Source organism: Hippopotamus amphibius, chromosome 8 (assembly GCF_030028045.1).
Source record: "Hippopotamus amphibius kiboko isolate mHipAmp2 chromosome 8, mHipAmp2.hap2, whole genome shotgun sequence".
NCBI classification, from domain to species: Eukaryota; Metazoa; Chordata; class Mammalia; order Artiodactyla; family Hippopotamidae; genus Hippopotamus; species Hippopotamus amphibius.
Genome location: NC_080193.1, coordinates 17634137 through 17658967, shown reverse-complemented (window position 1 = coordinate 17658967; position 24831 = coordinate 17634137). Strand labels below are relative to the sequence as shown.

General features: G+C 40.2%; 1 protein-coding gene across 3 annotated transcripts in view; it reads left to right on the top strand.

Moving 5' to 3' along the window:
- Positions 1–24831, top strand: part of ACAD10 (acyl-CoA dehydrogenase family member 10) — a 106928-nt gene that overhangs the window by 47351 nt on the left and 34746 nt on the right. Inside the window, exon 21 of one of the 3 annotated variants that reach the window (XR_009054986.1) lies at positions 11161–11290. Coding sequence is in view for 1 of the 3 variants with exons in the window: in XM_057743868.1 (XP_057599851.1) it covers positions 7672–7698 (27 nt within the window). In the remaining 2 variants the exon portion in view is untranslated. Of the gene's footprint in view, positions 1–7671; positions 7815–11160; positions 11291–24831 lie in introns of those variants that run through there. The other 2 variants (XR_009054985.1, XM_057743868.1) reach the window with 2 other exon arrangements.

The window sequence follows — 24831 nt, the reverse complement described above, 5'->3', positions numbered from 1 at the left end:
TCCCTGGTCAGGGAACTAAGATCCCACATGCCGTGGGGCAACTAAGCCCGTCTGCCATAACTACTGAGTTCTCACGAGCCTCAACTAGAGCCTGTGTGCCGCAAACTACAGTGCATGCACTCTGGAACCCTTGCCCCACAACTACAGAGCCCACGTGCCTTGGAGCCTGCGCACCGCAACTAGAGAAGAAGAAACCTGCACGCCACAACTAGAGAGAAGCCCATGCGCCACAATGAAAGATCCCACATGCCTCAACAAAGATCCTGTGTGCCACAACTAAGACCCGACACAGCCAAAAGTAAATGCATACATACATACATAAAATTAAAAACAAAACAAAAACATTCCCATCCTAGAGTCCCCAGTCTAAGAGACGGCCCCTGTCTGTCAACACCCAGGGCTTCACAGTTCCTTGGGGATGTGGGGATGCCAGGGCTGTGCTGCAACTCACCTCTCTGCAGTCACAGGGAAACCCAGTGCAAACCCAGGGCTTGAAGCATTGGTTGAGCATCTCTGGGACATCTAGATCAGTATTTATACTGCCCTCCATGGTGCCCCGTGGTGACAGCTCTCAGCCGCCTCCCCTCCATCAACCTCGCCAATGTGTGTGACCATCAGAGCAGAAAGACGGAGGAGTCCCAGACTCCAGCAACCTGGGGTCCAAACCTGTGGACCAAACCAAATCTATTGGACAAGTACTCTGGGAGCAGAGTTCTTTTAATCAAGATGGCTGAATAGAGAAATGATTTCAGGGAATTCTCTATCTCATCAGCATTGGATACATGACCTGGTGGTAAAGAGCTGTCACAGATAAATAGACACTAAAGTGTTAAGGACAAATATTAATCAGTAGTATGCTACTGCAGTAGGAAAGAGGGCCCAGCATGAACGGGCCTCAACTTCCATTTGTACAGAGGGCATTTTAAAAAGAATGAGAGAGCAGGGAGGGCCAATGGCAGGGTTTACATATGGAAATCTCTGCTAAATCTACAAAAAGCGGGGAGGTGGAGAGCACTTGTCCACAGGAAACTTAGCCAGGTTTGCTAACTGACACTTAAGGAAGTTAGGCTCCTAGGCTTCCACAGAGACTGGGAGACAAGGCCCTATCTTGAGGTGTTGGCTGGAATAAACAGTAACTTCTGGCAGCCTTGAGTTTTCTCAGGCAGACACATTCACTGGGCTTGGGCCATCCTAGTGATGTAGCCTTGCGCTGTGAGAAACTGTGTTAGTGTCTGTTCAGGTCTTCGGATACGGCGAGGGTAGATTAAATCATTCGTGCTGACAGCCTGCAGTTCTTATAGGCTGAGGTTGAGGCCCAGTCAAGAAGAGAGCTTAGAGAAGCCTAGCAAGAGTCTAGTCAAGGAGAGGCTCTTTGTCAGCTCCACTTCTGGATTCAAATGACCCTAGGTTTCAACCGTGCCTCTGTGACAGACATCTGGGTGATGACAGAGAAGCGATTTTCATCTTGTAGGGTTGGTTTTCTCATTTGGAAAATGGAGAGAAGAGCATTCCCTCCCAGGATTGTTTGAAGAGTAAATGAGCTGGCCCACAAAGATTAAATATGAAGCCTGCAGTTCAAGCCAGTGTTTCATGTGGCTGGAGTCCGGAGGGGGCTAAAGAGGAGGCCGTGCTCAAGTTGAGATACAGGCCCACAGAGGTCCCACCAGGGCCTGGCACAGCTGGACCAGCTGAGGCTGCAGCCCTCTCACAGACTAACGTGCAGAGGAATGAACCCGGGGATCTCGTTACAATGCCAAGCGTGACTCAGCAGGTCTGCCTTCCTAACTTGGTCACAATTAATGCTGCTTGTTTGGGGACCCCATCTGGAGAAGCAGGGTGAGGAGAATGGCTAGACTCCCCTCACTGCATGGAATAATAGCTCCTAGGTATTTAGTACCTACCAGGTGCCAAGAACTGCGCATGTATTATTTTGAACCCTTATAACAACTGGCAGATAATTTTTTCTGCCCATTCTGCCCATTTTAGAGGTGAGGAGACTGAGGTTCAAAGAAGTTTCATGACTTGCCTAAGATCACACAGCTAGTCAGTGAATTCAAACCTAAACTACGGGACTGCAGAGCTCTTTCCACTGGGAAGCATGGATTTTTGCCATCTCTGAGGGGCTTCCTGAGAGGTGCTGGCTGCCTCACCTGGAAAAGGAGGAAGAAGAAAAATAAGCCCCAGCTAGCCATGTCCTGCCATGAGGAAAGTATGTGAGTCTGTTGCCAAAGCCAGGTAATCTCGGGGGTACCTCCTCACTGCCTTAGGGGGCAGCCCGTGTGGGGGTGTCTGTGCTGAGGAACAGGCTGCAGGTGGGGTGTGGCAAGCCTCTTACAAGTTTCTGTGCGCGTGCAAATAAGGAGGGCAGCCCTTGCTGGACCACATTTTTTCCTCCTGCTTCTGAGAGAGAATGTCTTCCTGTTTAAATGTTGTTTTGAATTACCTATTCCTGCCCCTCCCCCTGCCCCCACAAGGCCACCACACATACTGTTTGCAAAAAAAACAGAACAGGACTTCCTAGGTGGTGCAGTGGGTAAGAATCCGCCTGCCAATGCAGGGGACACGGGTTTGAGCCCTGCCCCAGGAAGATCCCACATGCCGCAGAGCAACTAAGCCCGTGAGCCACAACTATTGAGCCTACACTCTAGAGCCCATGAGCCACAACTATTGAGCCCCTGTGCCGCAACTACTGAAGCCCACGCACCTAGAGCCCTTGCTCTGCAACAAGAAAGGCCACTGCAATGAGAAGCCCACGCACCACAACAAAGAGTAGCCCCCACTCACCGCAACTAGAGAAAGCCCGTGTGCAGCAACGAAGACCCAACACAGCCAATAAAAAAATAAAAAAATAAATTACAAAAAACCCCCCAAAAACCCAGAACAAAAACACCTTCCATTTGATACTGTCAGTGTCCCAGCACCAGGACTAAAAAACCAAATATCTAAAACCTCAACATTTAGTGACCCTGAAGCACACCTCAGTTACTACTGTTTTTAGAGAGCAGGTGGAACTAGATTTTTTTCAACCTGAAAACACACTGTTGGGCCATAACAATGAAACACTTTGGAATATTTCAAAGCTACGACTTTGTATAACTTCTTAGAGGAAGTGAATGACTATTTCTTACCCAAGTCGGTGCTTCTCCCAATGATCTCAGCACGGTGAGAGGACGACACTTATTCATGTCAAAGTATTCACATCTCTTCCCTCTGCAGCATCCCGAAAGGATGTTACATTTTGCTTGTTTTAGTTCCTCCCCCTGCTTCATTCTTCCCTCTAAGGATAATCTGCTTCTGTCAGTTCCATTCCTGGCAGTGAGTCCACAGACAAGGGGCAATGGAGAATAAGAGAGAAAGTTGGACCTAGGGAAAAAGAGATTAAAAAAAAAATCAGAACAAAGACTTACAGAAGAACAAGAAAACAGACTGAAAGAAAACTGGAAGAAAGAAAAAAGTCAACACACATTGTCAGGGAGAAATCTAGGTTGAGAGTTAAATTGTACTTAATGCCTTAGACAGACTGAGCCATATGGAGCCACAGATATATTAGGGTTTCAGCACATGCAGTTAATCTTGGACTGCTGTGTTTGGTTGACCTTGAACTGAAAACTGTGTGAAAGCAGCTAAGGGAAGCTAGTGTGGTTACAGAAGCTTTCCCCAGAAGTTGGGGTGTGGGCTGAATCTTGGTAGGTAAGGTTTCCTTACACAGAGACAGTAGGATGGGCATATGGAAGAGGGGCACCCAAAACTAGGGGACCAGGGGTGAGAAAGCTGCTGGTGGGGTATGGTGAACACCACAGATGAACAAACCAGAATAAATGAACCTGTGAACCAACACATGAGCTAAACTGATACACACAAAACCGTGCACACCAGTGGGGACCCAAGCATGTTGCCGCACAGGCCTATGATAGGATTTCAGTGAGGGAAAGGAAGGGTCCTGCCTAAGATTACACAGCTGGTTAGCACTTGACTCCCATCTTCAGTTTCTTTCCATTTTAACACTATTTTTCTTATTTTAGACAAAAACAAATAGCCACATATTGGATGGCTTTCAGATATGCTAAAAACTCATCCCCTGGAATGAGGAAAGTCCGATGCCACTAACAATGTTTATTACTCACGGAAGGGAATGCCTGCTTATACGGGATATGTGAAAAGCTGCTCTTAGGGGCCATGTCTCATTTTGTTTTATTTGAACTGACTTTAAAATTAGGGCACAATAATAGTTTTGTCATCTTTTAAACTGCTGTCACAAACATAATCCCTCAGCATCAAAGACCAGCAACTCTGGCAGCACAGGCTTTTAATTGAAAAAAAAAAACAAAAAAGAAAAGGACAAATGTTAATCCACTTTTTTTTCTGGAGGAGGGCCATTATTCAATGTCAGATCCCTACTGCTAGTTAAATAAAAAAATATTTCAGAAGTCAGAGAGAATAGATTTAAAAATTTTTATTTTTAAAAGTTCTAGGAGCACTCATACAATAGGCCCCAGATATTGTCAATATACTGTATTCACAATTAGAGCTTTTGATTCACTTAGTCTTTTTTTTCCTTTTTTAAACCAAAATGACACAATCCTCTGTGTTCACTTGATGGCCTGGCACTTTGCACTAACTCCAACATGGATGGAACACTTGCGTTCTATACTTTTAATTGAGGATACAGAGATGGAAAACACTCAGTTCTTGTGGGAAAACTCTTCCAAGCTCAACCTCTGAAAAGAACACGGTCTTTCTTCTCTACCAGTTACCGCATTGGGTAACCTCAGGCAAAACTGCGTGACTCTTTGTGCCTTTAGTTTCCTCACTTATAACATGAGGATAAAGTGGTAGCTACCTCAAAAGGCTGTTGTGAGGGTGAAATACATTAATCTACGTAAAGTGCTGAGAAGAGCATCTGGTGCACAGTAAGTACCCCACAGGCGAGCTGTTGCTATTGTTGTCTCCATCGCTATTATAGCTCTAATAACCTCAAAGGTCTACTGGATTGAAGATCTGATGTTCAAGTCATTGGCACATAAAGTCTAAAAGATTAAATGTAAAAGAGCGCAGATCTTAGCCTAAGAAAATTTGGCACAGAGACTGATGGAGAGAATGACAGCCCTGAGGCCGAGCTGCAGAGAATCTAGGCACTCTCTTTTATCCATGGATGTGGTGTGATGATCACAGAGAAGCCTTGAAAGGTCTTAGAGGTATAAAGGGGAGAGGATATAGAAATAGAGCCAAGCTAAAAAAATTACTCTCCAGCGAAACTGAGGAACTGCATTGTCTGCAAGAACATGTCTGTCTTGGAACAGGCCTCCCTGTTCCCGCAGGGTTGAAAATACCATGAGCACTGCAGACTTCCCAGAAAACGTTTATGCTTTCAAAAGATTACATGAAGATACTTGGTAAAGAAACTGAGAACCTTTTCATAACAAACAGGATAAGGCTGAGGGATAAATGACCTTCTACTTAACAAATGTTAATTTAGGTCAGTGATGGGAATGGGCTGGGATAAGTAGACACTCAGGAGTCCTTCACAGGGAGACAAATGGTGTCCTAAGGATACACTCAGGATTCCCTCAGGAAATAACTGTCATGTCTAATCTCAATAGAGAAAGAAAATTTTAGTATTTTTAATGCTTTTTATTTCTTTTGGTCATATGGCTCACCAGGGGACTCATCTAGACCTTAAAAGGTTAGAAAGTTCACATGTTCCTGTTTGGAGCTGAAGAAGGTTTAAGGAAAAACTGCTTTCCAAACTGGTGGTCACTTTCTTCTTCCCATTACTGTAAAAACAAAACTGTTATTCAAATTATGCATTTTTCTTTTTTCCCTGGACATGACTCTATGATTTTGCTTATGGTGTGCTCCTTTTTTGGAGTATCTTTCCCTGAAAATTTTCACCTGATAAATTCTTCACCTTAACAGCCTATATTGCTTTTATAATCTCCTAGGGTAAAATGACTACATTATTTGCAGTACTGTAATAATACTCTATTTTGAGTATCATATACTCTATTTTAAGTATCATATACTCTATTTTGTTTATTTGTTTACCACATAGTCTGTTCTGTTTATTTGTTTACATGTCTGTTTTCTCTTATACACTGTGAAGGACCTAAGGATAGGAATTGTTTGCCTATAAATGTGCACAGCACATAGTAGATGCTTAAATGTAAACATTTATATGAGATAAAATCTGAACACCTTAAGTGAGTACTTTTTGAGATAGTCAAGCTAAGACTGTAGAAAACAGAAGTGGGATTAAGCTAAACCCCAGAAGCATCCCTTTAGCAAATTTCCAGCAGGATCATCAGGTAATTAATGAGATAATTCCCTTTGATTTAAATAGCCTGTCCCCAGGAAAGGGCACTGCTTCCTCCTATAGGTCATCACCATAACTCAGGCAGATTTACCTACACTCTGATCTGCAGATTTGCTGCTGGGTGCTTCTGCATATACCTTCACTCTGCTTTTGTGTGTGGAATCTTTTAATACTCAGAACCCATGACTTCCTCCCCATGCCTTCTGTAAACCTCACAAAAGTCCTTTCTTTTATAAGGTCATTACTGTTTGACAGGAAATAGATTTGAATGAAATCCTTTTGGAAGCTTGTCATTAAGTAGGCACCCCCAGAAGTATGTATGGAGTAGGCTTCAAATTCAGATTTATTTTATCCTGGAAGAGAAGCTCATGTTTTATTAGTTTGGGTTGAAGGCAAGAAACTAAATCTAAGGAAAGGAAGAAAATGAATATTTATTAAGCACTTTCCATGTCCAAGCACTGCTTTAAGTAACATACATTTGGACTTCCTAGGTGGTGCAGTGGTAAAGAATCCGCCTGCCAATGCAGGGGACACGGGTTCGAGCCCTGCCCTGGGAAGATTCCACATGCCATGGAGCAACTAAGCCCATGTGCCACAACTATAAAAAAAAAAAAAAAGTAACATACATTATTTCATTTTCTCTTAACACTATGGGATGTGTCCTGTTAATCTGTTTTATAGATGAAGAAAATAAAAGCTAAATGAGATTAAGTCACATGGTTGAGGTCACTTAATTAGTAAATGATAGAGCTAGTATTCAAATACAGGTCTGATCCAAAAGCCAACGAAAATGCCACTCTAAAACCACACCCACGGGAAAAGACTCCTCTTGACTACCTCTGGTTAGGTTTACCAGCAACAACCGGACCTTCAGCGGGCACTTCTTTCTGAATGCTTTCAGACTGCTTATGTAATTTACTTCCGGCCCTGACCTCTTCCCTGACTTCAGACTCTTCTGTCTAACTTCCTACGCAACACATCCAGTTGGATAGCTGGTGTACACCTCAAACTCAACGCGTACGAAAATCGAACTCCTGATTCTAGGGTCTCCACCCAAACATGCTTCTCCTGCATCTTCTCTTTCTCAGGAGATGACAACTCCATTCTTAGGAGTTTTAGGCCCATGCAAAGGAATTATCCCAGACTCCTTCTTCTACCCACATCCAGTCCATCTACAAATCTTGTGGGCTGTACCTTTGAAGTTACCTCAGAGGGTTGTTATGAGGAGGAATGACTTGATATTTATAAAGTTGTTAGAACAGTGCTTGGCATATATAATAATCACTATGAGTATTTACTGAGCAAAAGAAACATCCAGCATCTTACTGCTACTCTCTCTCTCCACCTTCCCACCCTAGGTCTGGCCAGCATCATTGCTCACCTAGACTACTGACTGCAGTAAGTCATCATCTAAGGGGTCTCCCTGTTTCCAGGCTTGTCCTCCTAGAGCCTACTCTCCAAGCAGCAGAGCAATCCTTTAAAAACCCAAGATGTATCATGTCACTGCTCAAAATCATCCAGAAGTTTTCCATCTTACTCAGAATAAAATATAATGAAGTCCTTATCATGGCTTCTAAGACTCTACAAGATTCCTGCCCCAACCTGCGCACATCTCTGATCTGCTCTTTCATCTACTGTGTTCTCTCTGTTCCACTCATCCTGGCCTCCCTGCAGTCCTCAGCCCTGTCGAGCATACTCTTTTTTTTTTTTTTTAAGCTCTTTATTGGAATATAATTGCCTTACACTCTTGTACCAGCTTATGAGGTACACCAAGGTCAATCAAATGTATTTATACACATATCCCCATATCCCCTTCCTCCCGCGACTCCCCCCACCCTCCCCGTCCGTGCCCTCTAAGGCATCACCCATCATCGAGTTGATCTCCCTTTGTTGTACAGCAACCTCCCACTAGCTATCTATTTTACAGTTGGTAGTATATATATGTGTATGCTACTCTCTCACTTTGTCCCAGCTTCCCCTTCGCCCCCCCGCCCCCCCAACCCCATGTCCTCCAGTCTGTTCTCTGCATCTGCATCCTTATTCTTGTCCTGTCACTGGGTTCATCAGTACCTTTTTTTTTTTTTAGATTCCATATATATGAGTTAGCATACAATATTTGTTTTCCTCTTTCTGGCTTACTTCACTCTGTATGACAGACTCTAGGTCTATCCACCTCATTACATATAGCTCCATTTCACTCCTCTCTATGACATACATCAAAGCAAGATCCTTTTTGACCCACCTCCTAGAATAATGGAAATAAAATCAAGAATAAACAAATGGGACCCAATGAAACTTAAAAGCTTTTGCACAGCGAAAGAAACCATAAACAAGACAAGAAGGCAACCCTCAGAATGGGAGAAAATACTTGCCAACGAAGCAATGGACAAAGGATTAATCTCCAAAATATACAAGCAGCTCATGCAGCTTAATACCGAAAAAGCAAATAACCCAATCCACAAATGGGCGGAAGACCTAAATAGACATTTCTCCAAAGAAGACATACAGATGGCCAACAAACACATGAAAAGATTCTCAACACCACTAATCATTAGAGAAATGCAAGTCAAAGCCACAGAGAGGTATCACCTCACACCGGTCAGAATGGCCAACATCAAAAAATCCAGAAACAACAAATGTTGAAGAGGGTGTGGAGAAAAGGGAACTCTCCTGCACTATTGGTGGGAATGTAAGTTGGTACAGCCACTATGGAAAACAGTTTGGAGGTTCCTTAAAAAACTAAAAGTAGAACTAACATATGACCCAGCAATCCCACTACTGGGCATATACCCGGAGAAAACCATAATCCAAAAAGAAACATGTGCCATAATGTTCATTGCAGCACTATTTACAATAGCCAGGACACATAAGCAACCTAAATGCCCATCAACAGATGAACGGGTAAAGAAGATGTGGCACATATATACAATGGAATATTACTCAGCCATGAAAAGGAGCGTACTCTTCATCACCGTCCGTGCATTTGCTGTCCCGCTGCCTGGAATGCTCTTCCCTTAGATATCCACAAGGCCTGTTCCCTCACTCGAGTCTCTTCCCAAATGTCATCTCATCAGAGAAGCCTCCTTTGTTCACCCGACACCTACATGTGTCAATCTCTAGTCCCTCCCTGTTTAATTTTAATCTAGAGCACTTATCACACCTGACACTTAGCTCTTTGTTAACTGAGTTATTGTTCCTCTCTCTGCCTCAAAAGGGCAGGGCCTTTTTTCATTTGTTACTATAACCCCAGTACTTAGAACCATGCCAGGCACATAGTAGACAAATTTGTTAAATACAGGGAAAACATGTATGTATTCACTCATTTTCAACTTACGGTTGTCTATAACATACTCCTAAAATGTCACAGAGAATGAAACAAATTCTATAAAATCCCCCATATTACAGAATGAGTTCAGTTTTCAGCAGGAAAATTTTATTTTTAAATATTAGGAATTTTATTTTTAAATCTTTCATTTGAGTAAAACTTACAAAAGATGAGTCCAGGGAGTTCCCTGGTGGCACAGTGGTTAAGAATCCACATGCCAATGGGGACATGAGCTCAATGTGTCAGTCCCAGCCTCCCAATTCCTCCCAACCCACCCCTTTCTCCCTTGGTATCCATACATTTGTTCTCTACGTCTGTGTCTCTGTTTCTGCTTTGCAAACAAGATCATCTATAACATTTTTCTAGATTCCACATATATGTGTTATTATATGATATTTGCTTTTCTCTTTCTAACTTACTTCACTCTGAGCCTCTTTAAACCCTACATCCTCCACAGAGCCTTTCCTAATAAACCCCAGCTCTCAGTTCTTGGTTCTGTCTCTCAATTCATATTTTTTAAATGGCCTTCATATCATAATTTAATTATCTAATGATAGCGTCTTGCATGGCTCCCCAGATGCAAATTGAATGAACAGCCCCTGAGTGCCTACCCTGCACCAGGCACCAGTGCTGAGTGCTGTCATGTGAATTATTTCCTTAAGTCCTCATAATGATACCTGTTAGGCAGGTATTATTAACCTACTATTTTGATAAGGAAACTGAACTTTGGAGAGGTTAAGTGACTTTCCCAGTACAGCAAGTTAAATATTTCCTCAAAACAATCACTAGTGTTTGACTATAGGCTCCTTGAGGAAAGTGTTGGCTCACCTCTTGCCACTTCTCCAGGATGCAGAGAGGGCTTGGCTCCCAACAAGCAATCAATTGACAAAAAATGACAAAGAAAACCAATAGTGAAAAAATTAAAAGAACTATATTGATGTAAGCAGACAGGGAGACAGAGACTGCTGGGTTTTTTGTTTGTTTTGTTTTTGTTTAAGAAATCAAACGTACTGAAAGACATAACAATGTCTGTTTACTATTATGAAAAAAATAATTAAAAAATCTTATGTAAAGCTCTAACTATGAACATACTGTTTGGTCATGATCAGTTGTGAGATACATTGCAAGTCATTTGTTATTACTAATAGAGTAATGAAGTATTTTATTTCTTCAAAAAATTTCAATAGTAACAAATTCAAAATATTCACTCACTATATTATCTTGACTAGAAGAGAAAGGTTATTGTAGTTAGAGCTGGCCCTCTGGTCAAATTAAATGTGTCTTGATGGAAAAACAGGTTAAGAACCAAAAAGCATTGGGACAGGGATCACCTGTCACTGGACTCCATTCCTAACTAGGTGAACAGAAGCAATGCATGAGAGCAATCTGGCCTCTGTCTCCTTAGGCCTTCAAACACATGGGACAAACTAACTCCACCCACAGCCAGACCATCCTTCAGGGGCAATTAGATATTATTTTGTGTCCTGAGTTGACATCTGTTCTATTTTCTTTTTTCTCCAAGGATGGTGAGGGAGCAAGAGGAGCTTATTGCTTCTGGAAACTGCCGAGTATGTTGGCTTCGTGAAAACAAAACACATAAGCTTTGAAGTTGACTCCACTGCCTCCTTCTGAGATAAATGGAAGGTCAAGGGGTGAGTCTCTTAAAAAATTCAGATTAAAAAGATAGAAATTTATTATGTAAGCCTGGCTACAAAAAAATGTCTTTATGATTTTAAACAAAGTAAGTTGTTCCCAGGTGAATGTCCACATCTCAGGAAGAGTTAAGAGATTAAAAACATATCTCACTTTCTCAGCCATTAAATACATAATAAAACCCCACTTCCTACTTTTCCAATGTGTTGGAAAATCGATTACTTAATGTCTCTGAAGGCTTTCTGGTATAAAGTGCTATCTCACTGCTAAGCGCTATTCTATTTAAACTTGTTTCTGCTTCCTTTCTGTCAACTCCCATGTCTATCTGGGATGCAGTGATGGAGATTATTAATTAACTGCAGTCTTATAAACCTGAAAATTCTTGGGCGCAGAGAAGCTTACAAAGATAGAAATGAAAATTTGGGCACATTCAGATAGAGGCTCATTTAAATGCCAGGATAATTATTCCAAACCAAAAAGAATGCAAATAGCCTGTCACCTCAGAGTTCCTTGGTGGCAGAGAAGGTACTGTGTAAATCAAAATGGTCATTTATTAATACACCTAACATACTAAGGAAGAGCAAAAATACAAAATGGCAACAATTCCAAATAATGTGGTACTCTAATACTATTTCAACATACAGTTACTGAATATCCACCATAGGCAAGGCAAGAATTTAGGCATTGGTTAGGATGCAGTCCTGCATTCAAGAAAGGACATAAAACAGGTAAATGAACAAACAGGTAAATTTCACATTTGCTAAAGTAGAAACAACAACAGAGGACTTCCTAGGTGGCGCAGTGGTTAAGAATCCTCCTGCCAATACAGGGGACATGAGTTCGATCCCTGCTCCAGGAAAATCTCACATGCCGTGTGTGCCACAACTATTGAGCCTGTGCTCTAGAGCCCGTGAGCCACAACTATTGAGCCTGTGTGCCACAACTACTAAAGCCCATGTGCCTAGTGCCCGTGCTCCGCAACAAGACAAGCCACCGCAATGAAAAGCCTGTGCACCACAATGAAGAGCAGCCCCTGCTTGCCACATCTAGAGAAAACCCATGTGCAGCAATGAAGACCCAACACAGCCAATAAATAAATAAGTAAATAAATAATAAAATTTGTAAAAAAAAAATAAAGTGAAAACAACAATGTAGAAGCACATACATTAAAATGTTAAATTGATAGAATTTAAGTTCTGTAAAGTGAATCCTCAAATCAAGCATACTGAATCAATGTCTTTATTAATCTGACCATGGTTAATTGATATTTCAATATGATGAGTTTCAACAGTTCTAAGATTTCCAGCCAATCAGCCATAATCACTACATAAACCCATGTGAATGGGCATTAGGCAGCATGAAAGAAATACATTTCCAGATGAACTTTAGAAAAAAAACAAGGAAACTGCTTTGTGATTCTATAGTTTGTTCTCACATGGAACAAAGTATAGCTAGTTTACATCGTAGAAGAATTAAACTAGAAAAAAGGCTATCCTGCTGATTATGGAGTAAATCCTTAGAAGTTGCGAATCATCTTCCATGCTTAGGCCTTCTGATCCATTAATTTACTGCTTGAAATCTATCTTTAGGAATAATGAGAGAAGCTGTCAAAGCTTTATGTCCCTAGCAATTCCCTACATGTATATCCTATAAAAATGTGTGTTCATGTCTACTAGAATAGGTGTCCAAGATTGTTTATAACAGCATGATTTGTTAACAGCTGAAACCTATAAACAACCATTATCAAAAAAAATAGATATGTTATATATTCACACAATGGAATATAACACACCAAAGCAAATGAATTACCTAAGCTAAAGTATCAACACGGATGAACTATAAAAACAAAATGTTAAGCAAAAGAAGTCAGACACAAAATAATTCACACCGTATGATTCCATTGATGCAAAATTCCAAAATAGACAAAACAAAACAGTATTATTTACAGATACATACTTAGCAAGTGAAACTCACTAGAAAGCAAAGGAAAGAAATGATTATCATAAAAGTCTGGACAGTGGTTTCTGTGGAAGGAGGGGATTGTGTTGTCACTATTTGCAGATGACATGATATTATATATAGAAAACCTTAAAGACTCCACCAAAAAACTATTAGAATAAACCAGTTCTGCAAAATTGGAGGATACAAAATCAATATAGAAAAATCTGTTGCATTTCTATACACTAGTAATGAATTATCAGAAAGAGAAATTTAAAAAACAATCCCATTTACGATCACATAAAAAAGACTAAAATAACTAGCAATAAATTTAACCAAGGAGGTGAAAAACCTCTACATTGAAAACTGTAAGATACTAATGAAAGAAACTGAAGAAGACATACCTAAATGGAAAGCTATTTCATAATTGTGGATTGGAAGAATTAATATTGTTTAAATGTCCATACTACCCAAAGCAATCTACAGATTCAATGCAATCCCTATCAAAATTCCAGTGGCATTTTTCATAGAAACAGAACAAACAATCCTAAAATATTTGTATAGAACCACAAAAGACCTCAAATAGCCACAGCAATCTTGATAAAGAACAAAGCTGGAGGCATTACACTCCCTGATTTCAAACTCTACTACAAAGCTATAGTAATCAAAATAGTATGGTACTGGCACTGGTGAGCAGGGAAGTCTGCTAGATTGGCCAGGCCAGAGGTGATCTGCAGTACCCACGCAAATAATAAGCTACCCTGTGGAGTGCAAGTGGGGAGCAGATAACTGGCAACCAATGACATGCAGTAGAGAGTCTGAGTGTTGGTGGGGGCAGGAAGCCTTCAGAGCACAGTGTCACATGGAGGTTCTCGTTTACATGTTCAAAGAGCTGAAGAAGGACAAGGCTGCAAACACGGCAAAAAGACCATGCTGTGGAAGGCCCCACCAGATGTCCTCACACCCACACCTCTGACCCCTAACCTGCACCAGAAACAGCAGAAGAGCTTCTTTCTCCTGAAATATCCCGCTAGTGCCAGTGCCCCTTACTAAGAAAGCTTAACATCATGCTCACTTTAAAGAAGAAAGAGTTAAAAGAATTCCTTTGTTTTTCTCAGAGTGTCTACTAAAGGGTGCATCTGGAGCCGGAAGGCAATAAATTGTTAATCAACAGTGTAGTTTTCTTCATTTTTCTTGTGTTTAGGCTTCATTGAGCTTCTCAGATCTGTGGGTGTATACTTTCTATCAAGTTTGGATAATTTTCAGCCATTATTTCTTCAATTTTTTTTTTCCATACTCCCCTCTTTTGGGAATCCAACTACACATGTATTAGGCCACCTGAAGTTGTCTTACAGCTAACAGATGTATGTACTTTTCTTTTTGTATCTCATTGTGGATAGCTTCTACTGCTGTTTCCAAATTCCCTAATCTTTTCCCCTGCCATGTCTAACCAGCAATTAATCCTGGCTGCGTATTTTTCATCTCAGACATTGTAGTTTTCATTTCTGAAAGCTGTTTTTTTAATTAATTACTTTTTATTGGTGTATAGTTGCTTTACAATGTTGTGTTAGTTTCTACAGTGCAGCAAAGTGAATCAGCTACACATATACATATATTCCCTCTTTTCTGGATTTCCTTTTCATTTAGGTCACCACAGAGCATTAAGTAGAGTTCCCTGTGCTATATAGTAGGTTCTCATTAGTTATCTATTTATACATAGTATCAATAGTGTATATATACCAATCCCAATTCATCCCCCCACTTGGTTTCCATACGTTTGTTCTCTACGTCTGTGTCTCTATTTCTGGTTTGCAAATAAGATCATCTTACCATTTTTCTAGATTCCACCTATATGTGTTATTATACATTTGTTTTTCTCTTTCTGACTTACTTCACTCTATATGACAGTCTCTAGGTCCAACTATGTCTCTACAAATGACCCAGTTTCGTTCCTTATTATGGCTGAATAATATTCCATCGTATATATGTACCACATCTTCTTTATCCATTCCTCTGTTGATAGACATTTAGATTGTGGAAGCTCTGTTTGGATCTATTTTATATAGTCTAAGTCTCTATGTAACTTAACATGCAGAATACAAGTTACAATCACTCCCTTAATGTTCTTCTCTGCTAATTCTAGTATCTGTCAACATTGGGTCAGTTTCAGTAGATTGATTTTCCTATTATGGATTATGTTTTCTTGCCTCTTTGTATCTTGATAATCTTTGACTGGATGCCAGACATTGTAAATATTACCTTATAAGGTGTTGGATACATTTGAATTCCTAAAACTGTTTTCCCCTGCTGTAACTCTTTTTGAGGTTTGTTCTGGGAAAGTTATGTTACTTGGACATGGTTTGATCCTTTTGAATCGTGCTTTTAAGATCTTTTAGGAAGTTCCAGGGCAGTGCTCAGTCTAAAGCTAATTATTTCCTACTACGAAAGCAAGACCTTCCTGAATAATCCACCCAGAGTCTCATAAATTATGAAATCTTCCTGTCTGGCTGGTAGTAACAGTGCCTGTTGCTATCACTATGTGAGCACTGGACATCATTGCTTCTAATTTCTTCAGATTCCCAGTCGACCACTTTGCTCACATGCTTGTGCTGATCAGTCTCTGCTGAGTATTCAAGGGAGAACTTCTGTAGGTCTCTGCAGTTCTCTCCATGTATCTCTTCTTTCTGATACTCTGTCCCATGAACCGCAGTTGCACTGGTCTCCCTAGACTCACAGCTCCGTGTCAGCTCAGGGAGTCTACTGGGCTCTGCTTCAGTTCCTACTCCTGATGCCAAAGCCTGGAAACTCAAGGCAGAATGGGACAATTGTAGGGCTCACCTCTTTTGTCTGCCATCCCTCAGGGATCACTGTCCTTCATTGCTTGATGCCCAGTGTCTTGAAAACTATTGTTTCATGTAATCTCTCTGGTTTTTTTAGGTAGAAAGGTAATTGGACCCCTTGTTAGTCTACCTCGGCTGGAAGCAGAAGTTGCCAATATCGTTTGCAAATATTTTCTCCCATTCGGTAGGCTGTCTTTTCATTTTGTCAATGGTTTCCTTTGCTGTGCAGAAGGTTTTAAGTTTAATTAGGTTACACTTTGTTTATTTAAGTAGAATCTGTGCATTTAGGGGTACTTATCACTACTAGTATTTCATTGCTTCTAGGACCTCTGCAGACAGAGCAAGGATAAAAATACATGATGAACTGCACTTGTCTTCCATGTTCTGATTCTGGCTTGTCTATCTGTCTTAACTTTTTGATTCTTGATTTTTCTAATATTGACTTCTTGCCTGACTATTCTTTACAGCTGTCCCTGGTGCCCATTCTCTTGTTTATATCACACTTGCTACAGCTACTAAAGCCTCTCTTGCTAAATACTGAGATGCTACTGTTTTTTTCCCTGGGTTGTATGACACTGCATGACTTTGACCAAGAATCTCATTAAGCAAAAATGAAGGGATATTGCCATTAAAATAATGTGTAGCAACACTTACTTGCTGAGAATTAATTTTATAATGCCACATATCTGTTAATTATTTACCTGAGTAACTGATTTAAAAAAAAAGAAATCAAATTTTCTGTTTTCTATATCATCGTCAAATTTTTTAACCTTCTAAGCATTAGGGCACTGTGATTGGCACTGGAGATACAAATGAGTCAGAGACAGTCTTCAGCATGAGTAGGAGCAGTACATACAACTGTTATTTACTAAGCCAGGAAGTATGCTAAGGACTTTATATATAGTCTACAATGCTAACAACCCTGTAAGGTGTATAGTATGATTCTGGTTGTGTTTTTAATAATCCCTAATTTTTTCCACATGACAAAAATGTGCAGTTGTAAACTCTGAATCTCAATCAACACAGCTAGTAATCAACAGAACTAAAATAAACTCAGATTCATCTAGTGCCAAAACCTGAATCCATTTCACTATGCCACATTGCCTCCTAGAAGGAGTGATGACGGATGAAACATGCTCTGACTTCGACATGGCTTAGTTTTTGTTTTCATTACACACAACCTCCTTTCAGACACTGACTTTGCCACTTAGGTGGAAGAAAGGCTTAGCTGAGAGGTTCTCTCCAGCGGTGCGATGTCATTCTAACAGGCTATTCCAGAGACTCTATTTTGCTTAATGCCTTTACTGATGAAAGAATTAATATATTTGTAACACTGGCTGCCAATACTCAAGTAGGCAAGAACAGCTGTTACCAATCCTGGTTTCATATTAGAACAGTAAGTTTCATCCTTGGCCACACATTATAATCACCAGCTTTTAAAAAAATCCTGATGTGCAAATCACATCCCAGGGCAGTTAAATGAGACTCTTTGGGGGTGGGACCCAGGAACCAGTATTCAGTGTAAAAGCTACCCAGGTGATTCTCATGTGCAGCCGGGGATGAGAACTACAGCTTTATAAGACAGTAACAACATTTGCCAAGTGGCTTTGATAAATTTCAGGGTAGGGAGGAGAAGGTTCCAATCAAGAAGGAAGGAAGGAAGGAAGGAAGGAGGGAAGGAAGGAGAAAGAAAGAAAGAGAGAGAGAGAGAAAGAAAGAAAAAAAAAGAAAGGAAGGAAGGAAGGAAGGAAGGAAGGAAGGGAGGGAGGAAGAAACCACCAAACAAAATGGATAGATACAAACAGCATTTTGAAATCAGAAAGGAATAAGTAGGGAAAGAGGTGTTTCCAGGAATCCATACAGTCTCCATTCCAAGGCAGTTTGAGCAAAGAAGAGACTGCTATTAATTTAGCCTAGTTCAACAAAGTTAGAATCCTCACCTTTATGGCTCCAAAGCCTATACTGTACTAAGTCACACTACTCTCTAGCAGTAATAGCTGTCACTAATGGAGCACCTAGTGTGGGCCAAATGCTTTAGTTTCTAAACAACTTTATGAGGTAGGTCTCTATTTTACAGAAGATGGATAAAAAGATAACTTATATTTATTTCTTTTAAAAAAAACTTTTATTGAGATACAGTTAACATACAATAAACTGCATATATTTAGAGTGTTTGAGAGTATTTGGTATCCCAATCTCCCAATTCATTCCCCGCCAACCCTCCCCGCTTTCCCCACTTGGTGTTCATATGTTTGTTTTCTACATCTGTGTCTCTATTTCTGCCTTGCAAACTGGTTGATTTGTACCATTTTTCTATAGTCCACATATATGTGTTAATATACAGTATTTGTTTTTCTCTTTCTGACTCACTTCTCTTTTTATGACAGTCTCTACGTCCATCCATGTCTCTACAAATGTCCCAATTTCATTGCTTTTTACAGCTGAGTAATATTCCATTGTATATATGTACCATATCTTCTTCATCCATTCATCTGTTGATGGACATTTAGGTTATTTCCATGTCCTGGCTATTGTAAATAGTGCTGCAATGAACATTGGAGTGCATGCGTCTTTTTGAATTATGGTGTTCTCTGGGTATATGCCCAGCAGTGGGATTGCTGGGTTATATGGTAGTTCTATTTTTAGTTTTGCAAGGACCCTCCATACTGTTCTCCATAGTGGCTAGATCAATGTATATTGCCAGCAACAGTGCAAGAGGGTTCCCTTTTCTCCACACCCTCTCCAGCATTTACTGTTTGTAGATTTTCTGATGATGCCCATTCTAACTGGTGAGAGGTGATACCTCATTGTAGTTTTGATTTGCGTTTCTCTAATAATTAGTGATGTTGAGCAGCTTTGCATGTGCCTCTTGGCCATCTGTATGTCTTCTTTGGAGAAATGCCTATTTAGTTCTGCCCATTTTTGGATTGGGTTGTTTGGTTTTTTGATATTGAGCTGGATGAACTGTTTATACATTTTGGAGATTGATCCTTTGTCTGTTGATTCATTTGCAAATATTTTCTCCCATTCTGAGGGTTGTCTTTTCGTCTTGCTTATAGTTTCCTTTGCTGCACAGAAGGTTTGAAGTTTCATTAGGTCCCACTTATTTATTTTTGTTTTCATTTCCATTACTCTAGGGGGTAGATCAAAAAAGATCTTACTGTGATTTACATCAAAGAGTGTTCTTCCTATGTTTTCCTCTAGGAGTTTTATAGTGTCTGGCCTTGCATTTAGGTCTTTTATCCATTTTGAGTTTATTTTTGTGTATGGTGTTAAAGAGTGTTCTAATTTCATTCTTTTACATGTAGCTGACCAATTTTCCCAGCACCACTTATTGAAGAGGCTGCCTTTTCTCCATTGTATATCCTTGCCTCCTTTGTCATAGATGAGTTGACCATAGTTTATCTCTGGGCTTTCTATCCTGTTCCACTGATCTATGCTTCTGTTTTTGTGCCAGAGCCATCCTGTCTTGATCACTGTAGCCTTGTAGTATACCCTGAAGTCAGGAAGCCTGATTCCACCAACTCCGTCTTTCCTTCTCAAGATTGTTTTGGCTATTTGGGGTCTTTTGCATTTCCATACAAATTGTAAAATTTCTTGTTCTAGTTCTGTGAAAAATGCTATTGGTAATTTGATTGGGATTGCATTGAATCTGTATATTGCTTTTGGTAATATAGTCATTTTCACAATGTTGATTCTTCCAACCCAAGAACATGGTATGTCCCTCCATCTGTTTGTGTCTTCTTTGATTTCTTTCATTAGTGTCTTATAGTTTTCTGAGTACAGGTCTTTTACCTCCTTGGTTAGGTTTATTCCTAGGTATTTTATTCTTTTTGTTGCAATGGTGAATGGGATTGTTTCCTTAATTTCTCTTTCTGATATTCCATTGTTAGTGTATAGAAATGCAAGAGATTTCTGTGTGTTAATTTTGTATCCTGCAACTTTACTAAATTCATTGATTAGCTCAAGTAGTTTTCTGGTGGCATCTTTAGGATTTTCTATGTATAGTATCAAGTCATCTGAGAACAGTGACAGTTTGACTTCTTCTTTTCCAAGTTGGATTCCTTTGATTTCTTTTTCTTCTCTGATTGCTGTGGCAAGGACTTCCAAAACTATGTTGAATAGTAGTGGCGAGAGTGGACATCCTTGTCTTGTTCCTGATCTTAGAGGGAATGCTTGCAGGTTTTCACCATTGAGAATGATGTTTGCTGTGGGTTTGTCATATATGGCCTTTATTATGTTGAGGTAGGTTCCCTCGATGCCCACCTTCTGGAGAGTTTTTATCATAAATGGGTGTTGGATTTTGTCAAAAGCTTTTTCTGCATCTATTGAGATGATCATGTGGGTTTTATCCTTCAATTTGTTAATATGGTGTCTCACATTGATTGATGTGTGTATATTGAAGAATCCTTGCTTTCCAGGGATAAACCCCACTTGATCATGGTGTATGATCCTTTGAATGTGTTGTTGGATTCTGTTGGCTAGTATTTTGTTGAGGATTTTTGCATCTAAATTCATCAGTGATATTGGTCTGTAGTTTTCTTTTTCTGTAGTATCTTTGTCTGGTTTTGGTATCAGGGTGATGGTGGCCTTAAAGAATGAGTTTGGGAGTGTTCCTTCCTCTGCAATCATTTGGAAGAGTTTGAGAAGGATGGGTGTGTTAGCTCTTCTCTAAATGTTTGATAAAATTCACCTGTGACTTCATCTGGTCCTGGACTTTTGTTTGTTGGGAGGTTTTTAATCAGAGTTTCAATGTCATTCCTTGTGATTGGTCTGTTCATATTTTCTATGTCTTCCTGATTCAGTCTTGGAAGGTTATACCTTTCTAAGAATCTGTCCATTTCATCCAGGTTGTCCATTTTATTAGCATATAGTTGCTTGCAGTAGTCTCTTATGGTGCTTTTTATTTCTGTGGTGTCCCTTGTAACTTCTCCTGTTTCATTTCTACTTTTATTGATTTGAGTCCTCTCCCTCTTTTTCTTGATGAGTCTTGCTAGAGGTTTATCAATTTTATTTATCTTCTCAAAGAACCAGCTTTTAGTTTTATTGATTTTTGCTATTGTTTTCTTTGTTTCTAATTCATTTATTTCTGCTCTGACCTTTATGATTTCTCTCCATCTACTAACTTTGGGTTTTGTTTGCTCTTCTTTCTCTAGTTTCTTTAGGTGTAAGGTTAGATTGTTTATTTGGGATGTTTCTTGTTTCTTGAGGTGGGATTGTATTGCTATAAACTTCCCTCTTAGAACTGCCTTTGCTGCATCCCATAGGTTTTGGATCGTTGTGTTTTCATTGTCATTTGTCTTTAGGTAATTTTTTGATTTCCTCTGTGATTTCTTCAGTGATCTCTTGGTTATTTAGTAACAGTGTTTAGCCTCCATGTGTTTGTGTTTTTTACAGTTTTTTCCCTGTAATTGATTTCTAATCTCATAGCGTTGTGGTCAGAAAAGATGCTTGATACAATTTCAGTTTTCTTGAATTTACCAAGGCTTGATTTATGACCCAAGATGTGATCTATCCTGAAGAATGTTCTGTGTGCACTTGAGAAGAATGTGTAATCTGCTGTTTTGGGATGTAATGTCCTATAGATATCTATTAAATCCAGCTGATTTATTGTGTTATTTAAAGCTTGTGTTTCCTTACTAATTTTCTGTGTGGATGATCTGTCCATTGGTGTAAGTGGGGTGTTAAAGTCCCCCACTATGATTGTGTTACTGTTGATTTCCTCTTTCGTAGTTGTTAGCATTTGCCTTATGTATTGAGGTGCTCCTATATTGGGTGCATAGATATTTATAATTGTTATCTCTTCTTGGATTGATCCCTTGATCTTTATGTAGTGTCCTTTCTTGTCTCTTGTAACATTTTTTATTTTAAAGTCTATTTTATCCAGCTTTCTTTTGATTTCCATTTGCATGGAATATCTTTTTCCATCCCCTCCCTTTCAGTCTGTATGTGTCCCTAGGTCTGAAGTGGGTCTTTTGTAGACAGCATATATATGGGTCTTGTTTTTGTATCCATTCAGCCAGTCTGTGTCTTTTGGTTGGTGCATTTAGTCCACTTACATTCAAGGTAATTATCGACATGTATGTTCCTATTACCATTTTCTTAATTGTTTTGTTGTTTCTATAGGTCCTTTTCTTCTCCTATGTTTTCTGCTTAGAGAAGTTCCTTTAGCATTTGTGGTAGGGCTGGTTTGGTGGTGCTGAATTCTCTTAGCTGTTGCTTGTCTGTAAAGCTTTTGATTTCTCCATCAAATCTGAATGAGATCCTTGCTGGGTAGAGTATCCTTGGTTGCAGGTTCTTCCCTTTCATCACTTGAAATATATCATGCCACTCCCTTCTGGCTTGCACAGTTTCTGCTGAGAGATCAGCTGTTACCCTCATGGGAGTTCCCCTGTATGTTATTAGTCGTTTTTCCCTTGTTGCTTTTAATGACTTTTCTCTGTCTTTCATATTTGTCAATTTGACTACTATATGTCTTGGCATGTTTCTCCTTGGGTTTATCCTGCCTGGGACTCTCTGTGCTTCCTGGACTTGGGTAGCTATTTCCTTTCCCATGTTAGAGAAGTTTTCAACTATAATCTCTTCCAATATTTTCTCGGGTCCTTTCTCTCTCTCTTGTCCTTCTGGGACCCTATAATGCGAATGTTGGTGTGTTTAACATTGTCCCAGAGGTCTCTTAGGCTGTCTTCACTTCTTTTCATTCTTTTTTCTTTATTCTTTACCACATCAGTGATTATCACCATTCTGTCTTCCAGGTCACTTATTCGCCCTTCTGCCTCAGTTAATTTGCTATTGGTTCCTTCTAGTGTATTTTTCATTTCAGTTATTGTGTTGCATATTTCTGTTTGTTTGCTCTTTAATTCTTCTAGTTCTTTGGTAAACTTTTCTTGCAACTTTTCAATCTTTGCATCCAGTCTTTTTTCAAAGTCCTGGATCATTTTCACCATCATTCTGAATTCTTTTTCTGGAAGGGTGCCTATCTCCTCTTCATTTAGTTGTTTTCCTGGCAGTTTATCCTGTCCCTTCATCTGGTACAAAGTCTTATGTCTTTTGCCTTTTCATTTTCTCTGTCTTTCTGTGGCTGTGCTTTTCAGTTCCACAAGATGAAATACTGCTGATATTGCTTCATTCTGCTGTCTGCCCTCTTGTGGAGGAAGCTATCTAGGAGGCTTGTGGGTGCTTTCTGATGGGAGGGACTGATGCTGGGTTGGCCTGGGTGGGCGGAGCTCAGTAAAACTTTAATCCGATTTGGTGGGTAGAGCTCAGTGACACTTTAATCTGCTTGTCTGCTAATGGATGGAGCTGTGTTTCCATCTTGTTGGATGTTTGGCCTGAGGCTACCCACACTGGAGCTTACAGGCTCTTTGATGGGGCTAATGGCAGACTCTGGGAGGGTTCACACCAATGAGCACTTTCCAGAACCCCTGCCACCAGTGCCCCAGTCTCCTCGGTGAGCTACAGCTACCCCCCACCTCTGCAGGCAACCCTCCGACACCAGCAGGTAGGTCTCGTTCAGTCTCTATAGGGTCACAGCTCCTTCCCCCTGGGTCCTGGTAAGCACATTTTTTTGTGTGCCCTCCAAGAGTGGAGTCTCTGTTTCCCCCAGTCCTGTGGAGGTCCTGCAATCAAATCCCGCTGGCTTTCAAAGTCTGACTCTCTGGGGATTCTTCCTCCCATTGCTGGACCCCCAAGTTAGGAAGCCTGACATGGGGCTCAGAACCCTCACGTTAGTGGGTGGACTTCTGCTGTATAACTGTTCTCCAGCTTGTGAGTCACCCACCCAGCATTTATGGGATTTGATTTTAACGCGATTGCGCCCCTCCCACCATCTCATTGCAGCTTCTCCTTTGTCTCTGGATGTGGGGTGTTTTTTTTTGGTGAGTTCCAGTGTCTTTCTGTCGATGATTGTTCAGCAGTTAGTTGTAATTCTGGTGCTCTTGCAAGAGGGAGTGAGTGCATGTCCTCCTACTCCGCCATCTTGATTCCTCTCCCAACTTATATTTATTTCTAAATAAGTCATCTGGACCAGTAGCTCCCAACCATGATCCTTGGGGGACACTGACTTGCTATAAAAGTGCACACAAGGCACTGCCTGTAGACTAAATACACCAAGTCATTAAATGCTGTTGTGATCATAGAAGATAAATTCTTCTAGGAGTATCACTAACTCCTTGTCATTTTTATTCTTTTTATCAACCTGCAGATACTAAAATGACATCTATTATCATATGAGAGTATACAGTATTTTTTTAATATTAAAAAAGGGTCCTCTTTTGTTGCAACTGGAACTCTCAGACATGACTTGTGGAAATGTAAAATGATAGAAGGTTTTTTGAGAAGCAGTTTGGCAGTTTCTTAATAAGATACACAGAGCATACCAGACAGCAATTCCACCCAAGAGAAATGAAACAAATGTCCACACAAAGACTTGTACATGAATCAAGTTCATGTTCACAGCAGCACTATTCATAATGGTTGACAACTGGAAGTAATCCAAATGTCCATCAACTGGTGAATGGATAAAAAGGAACTACTGATATGTGCTACAATGTAAGTGAACCTCACAAACATTATGCTAAAGAAGCCAGACACACAAAACACTACCTGTTGTCTCATTTATGCAAAATATGAAGGAAAGGTAAATCAATACAGATCAAAAGCAGATCAGTGTTTGTCTGGGGCTGAGGGTGGGGCTGGAGGTGGGGGTAAAAACGGACTGCAAAACGTCATCAGGAAACCTTCAATGGGGGCCGGGGGTGGGG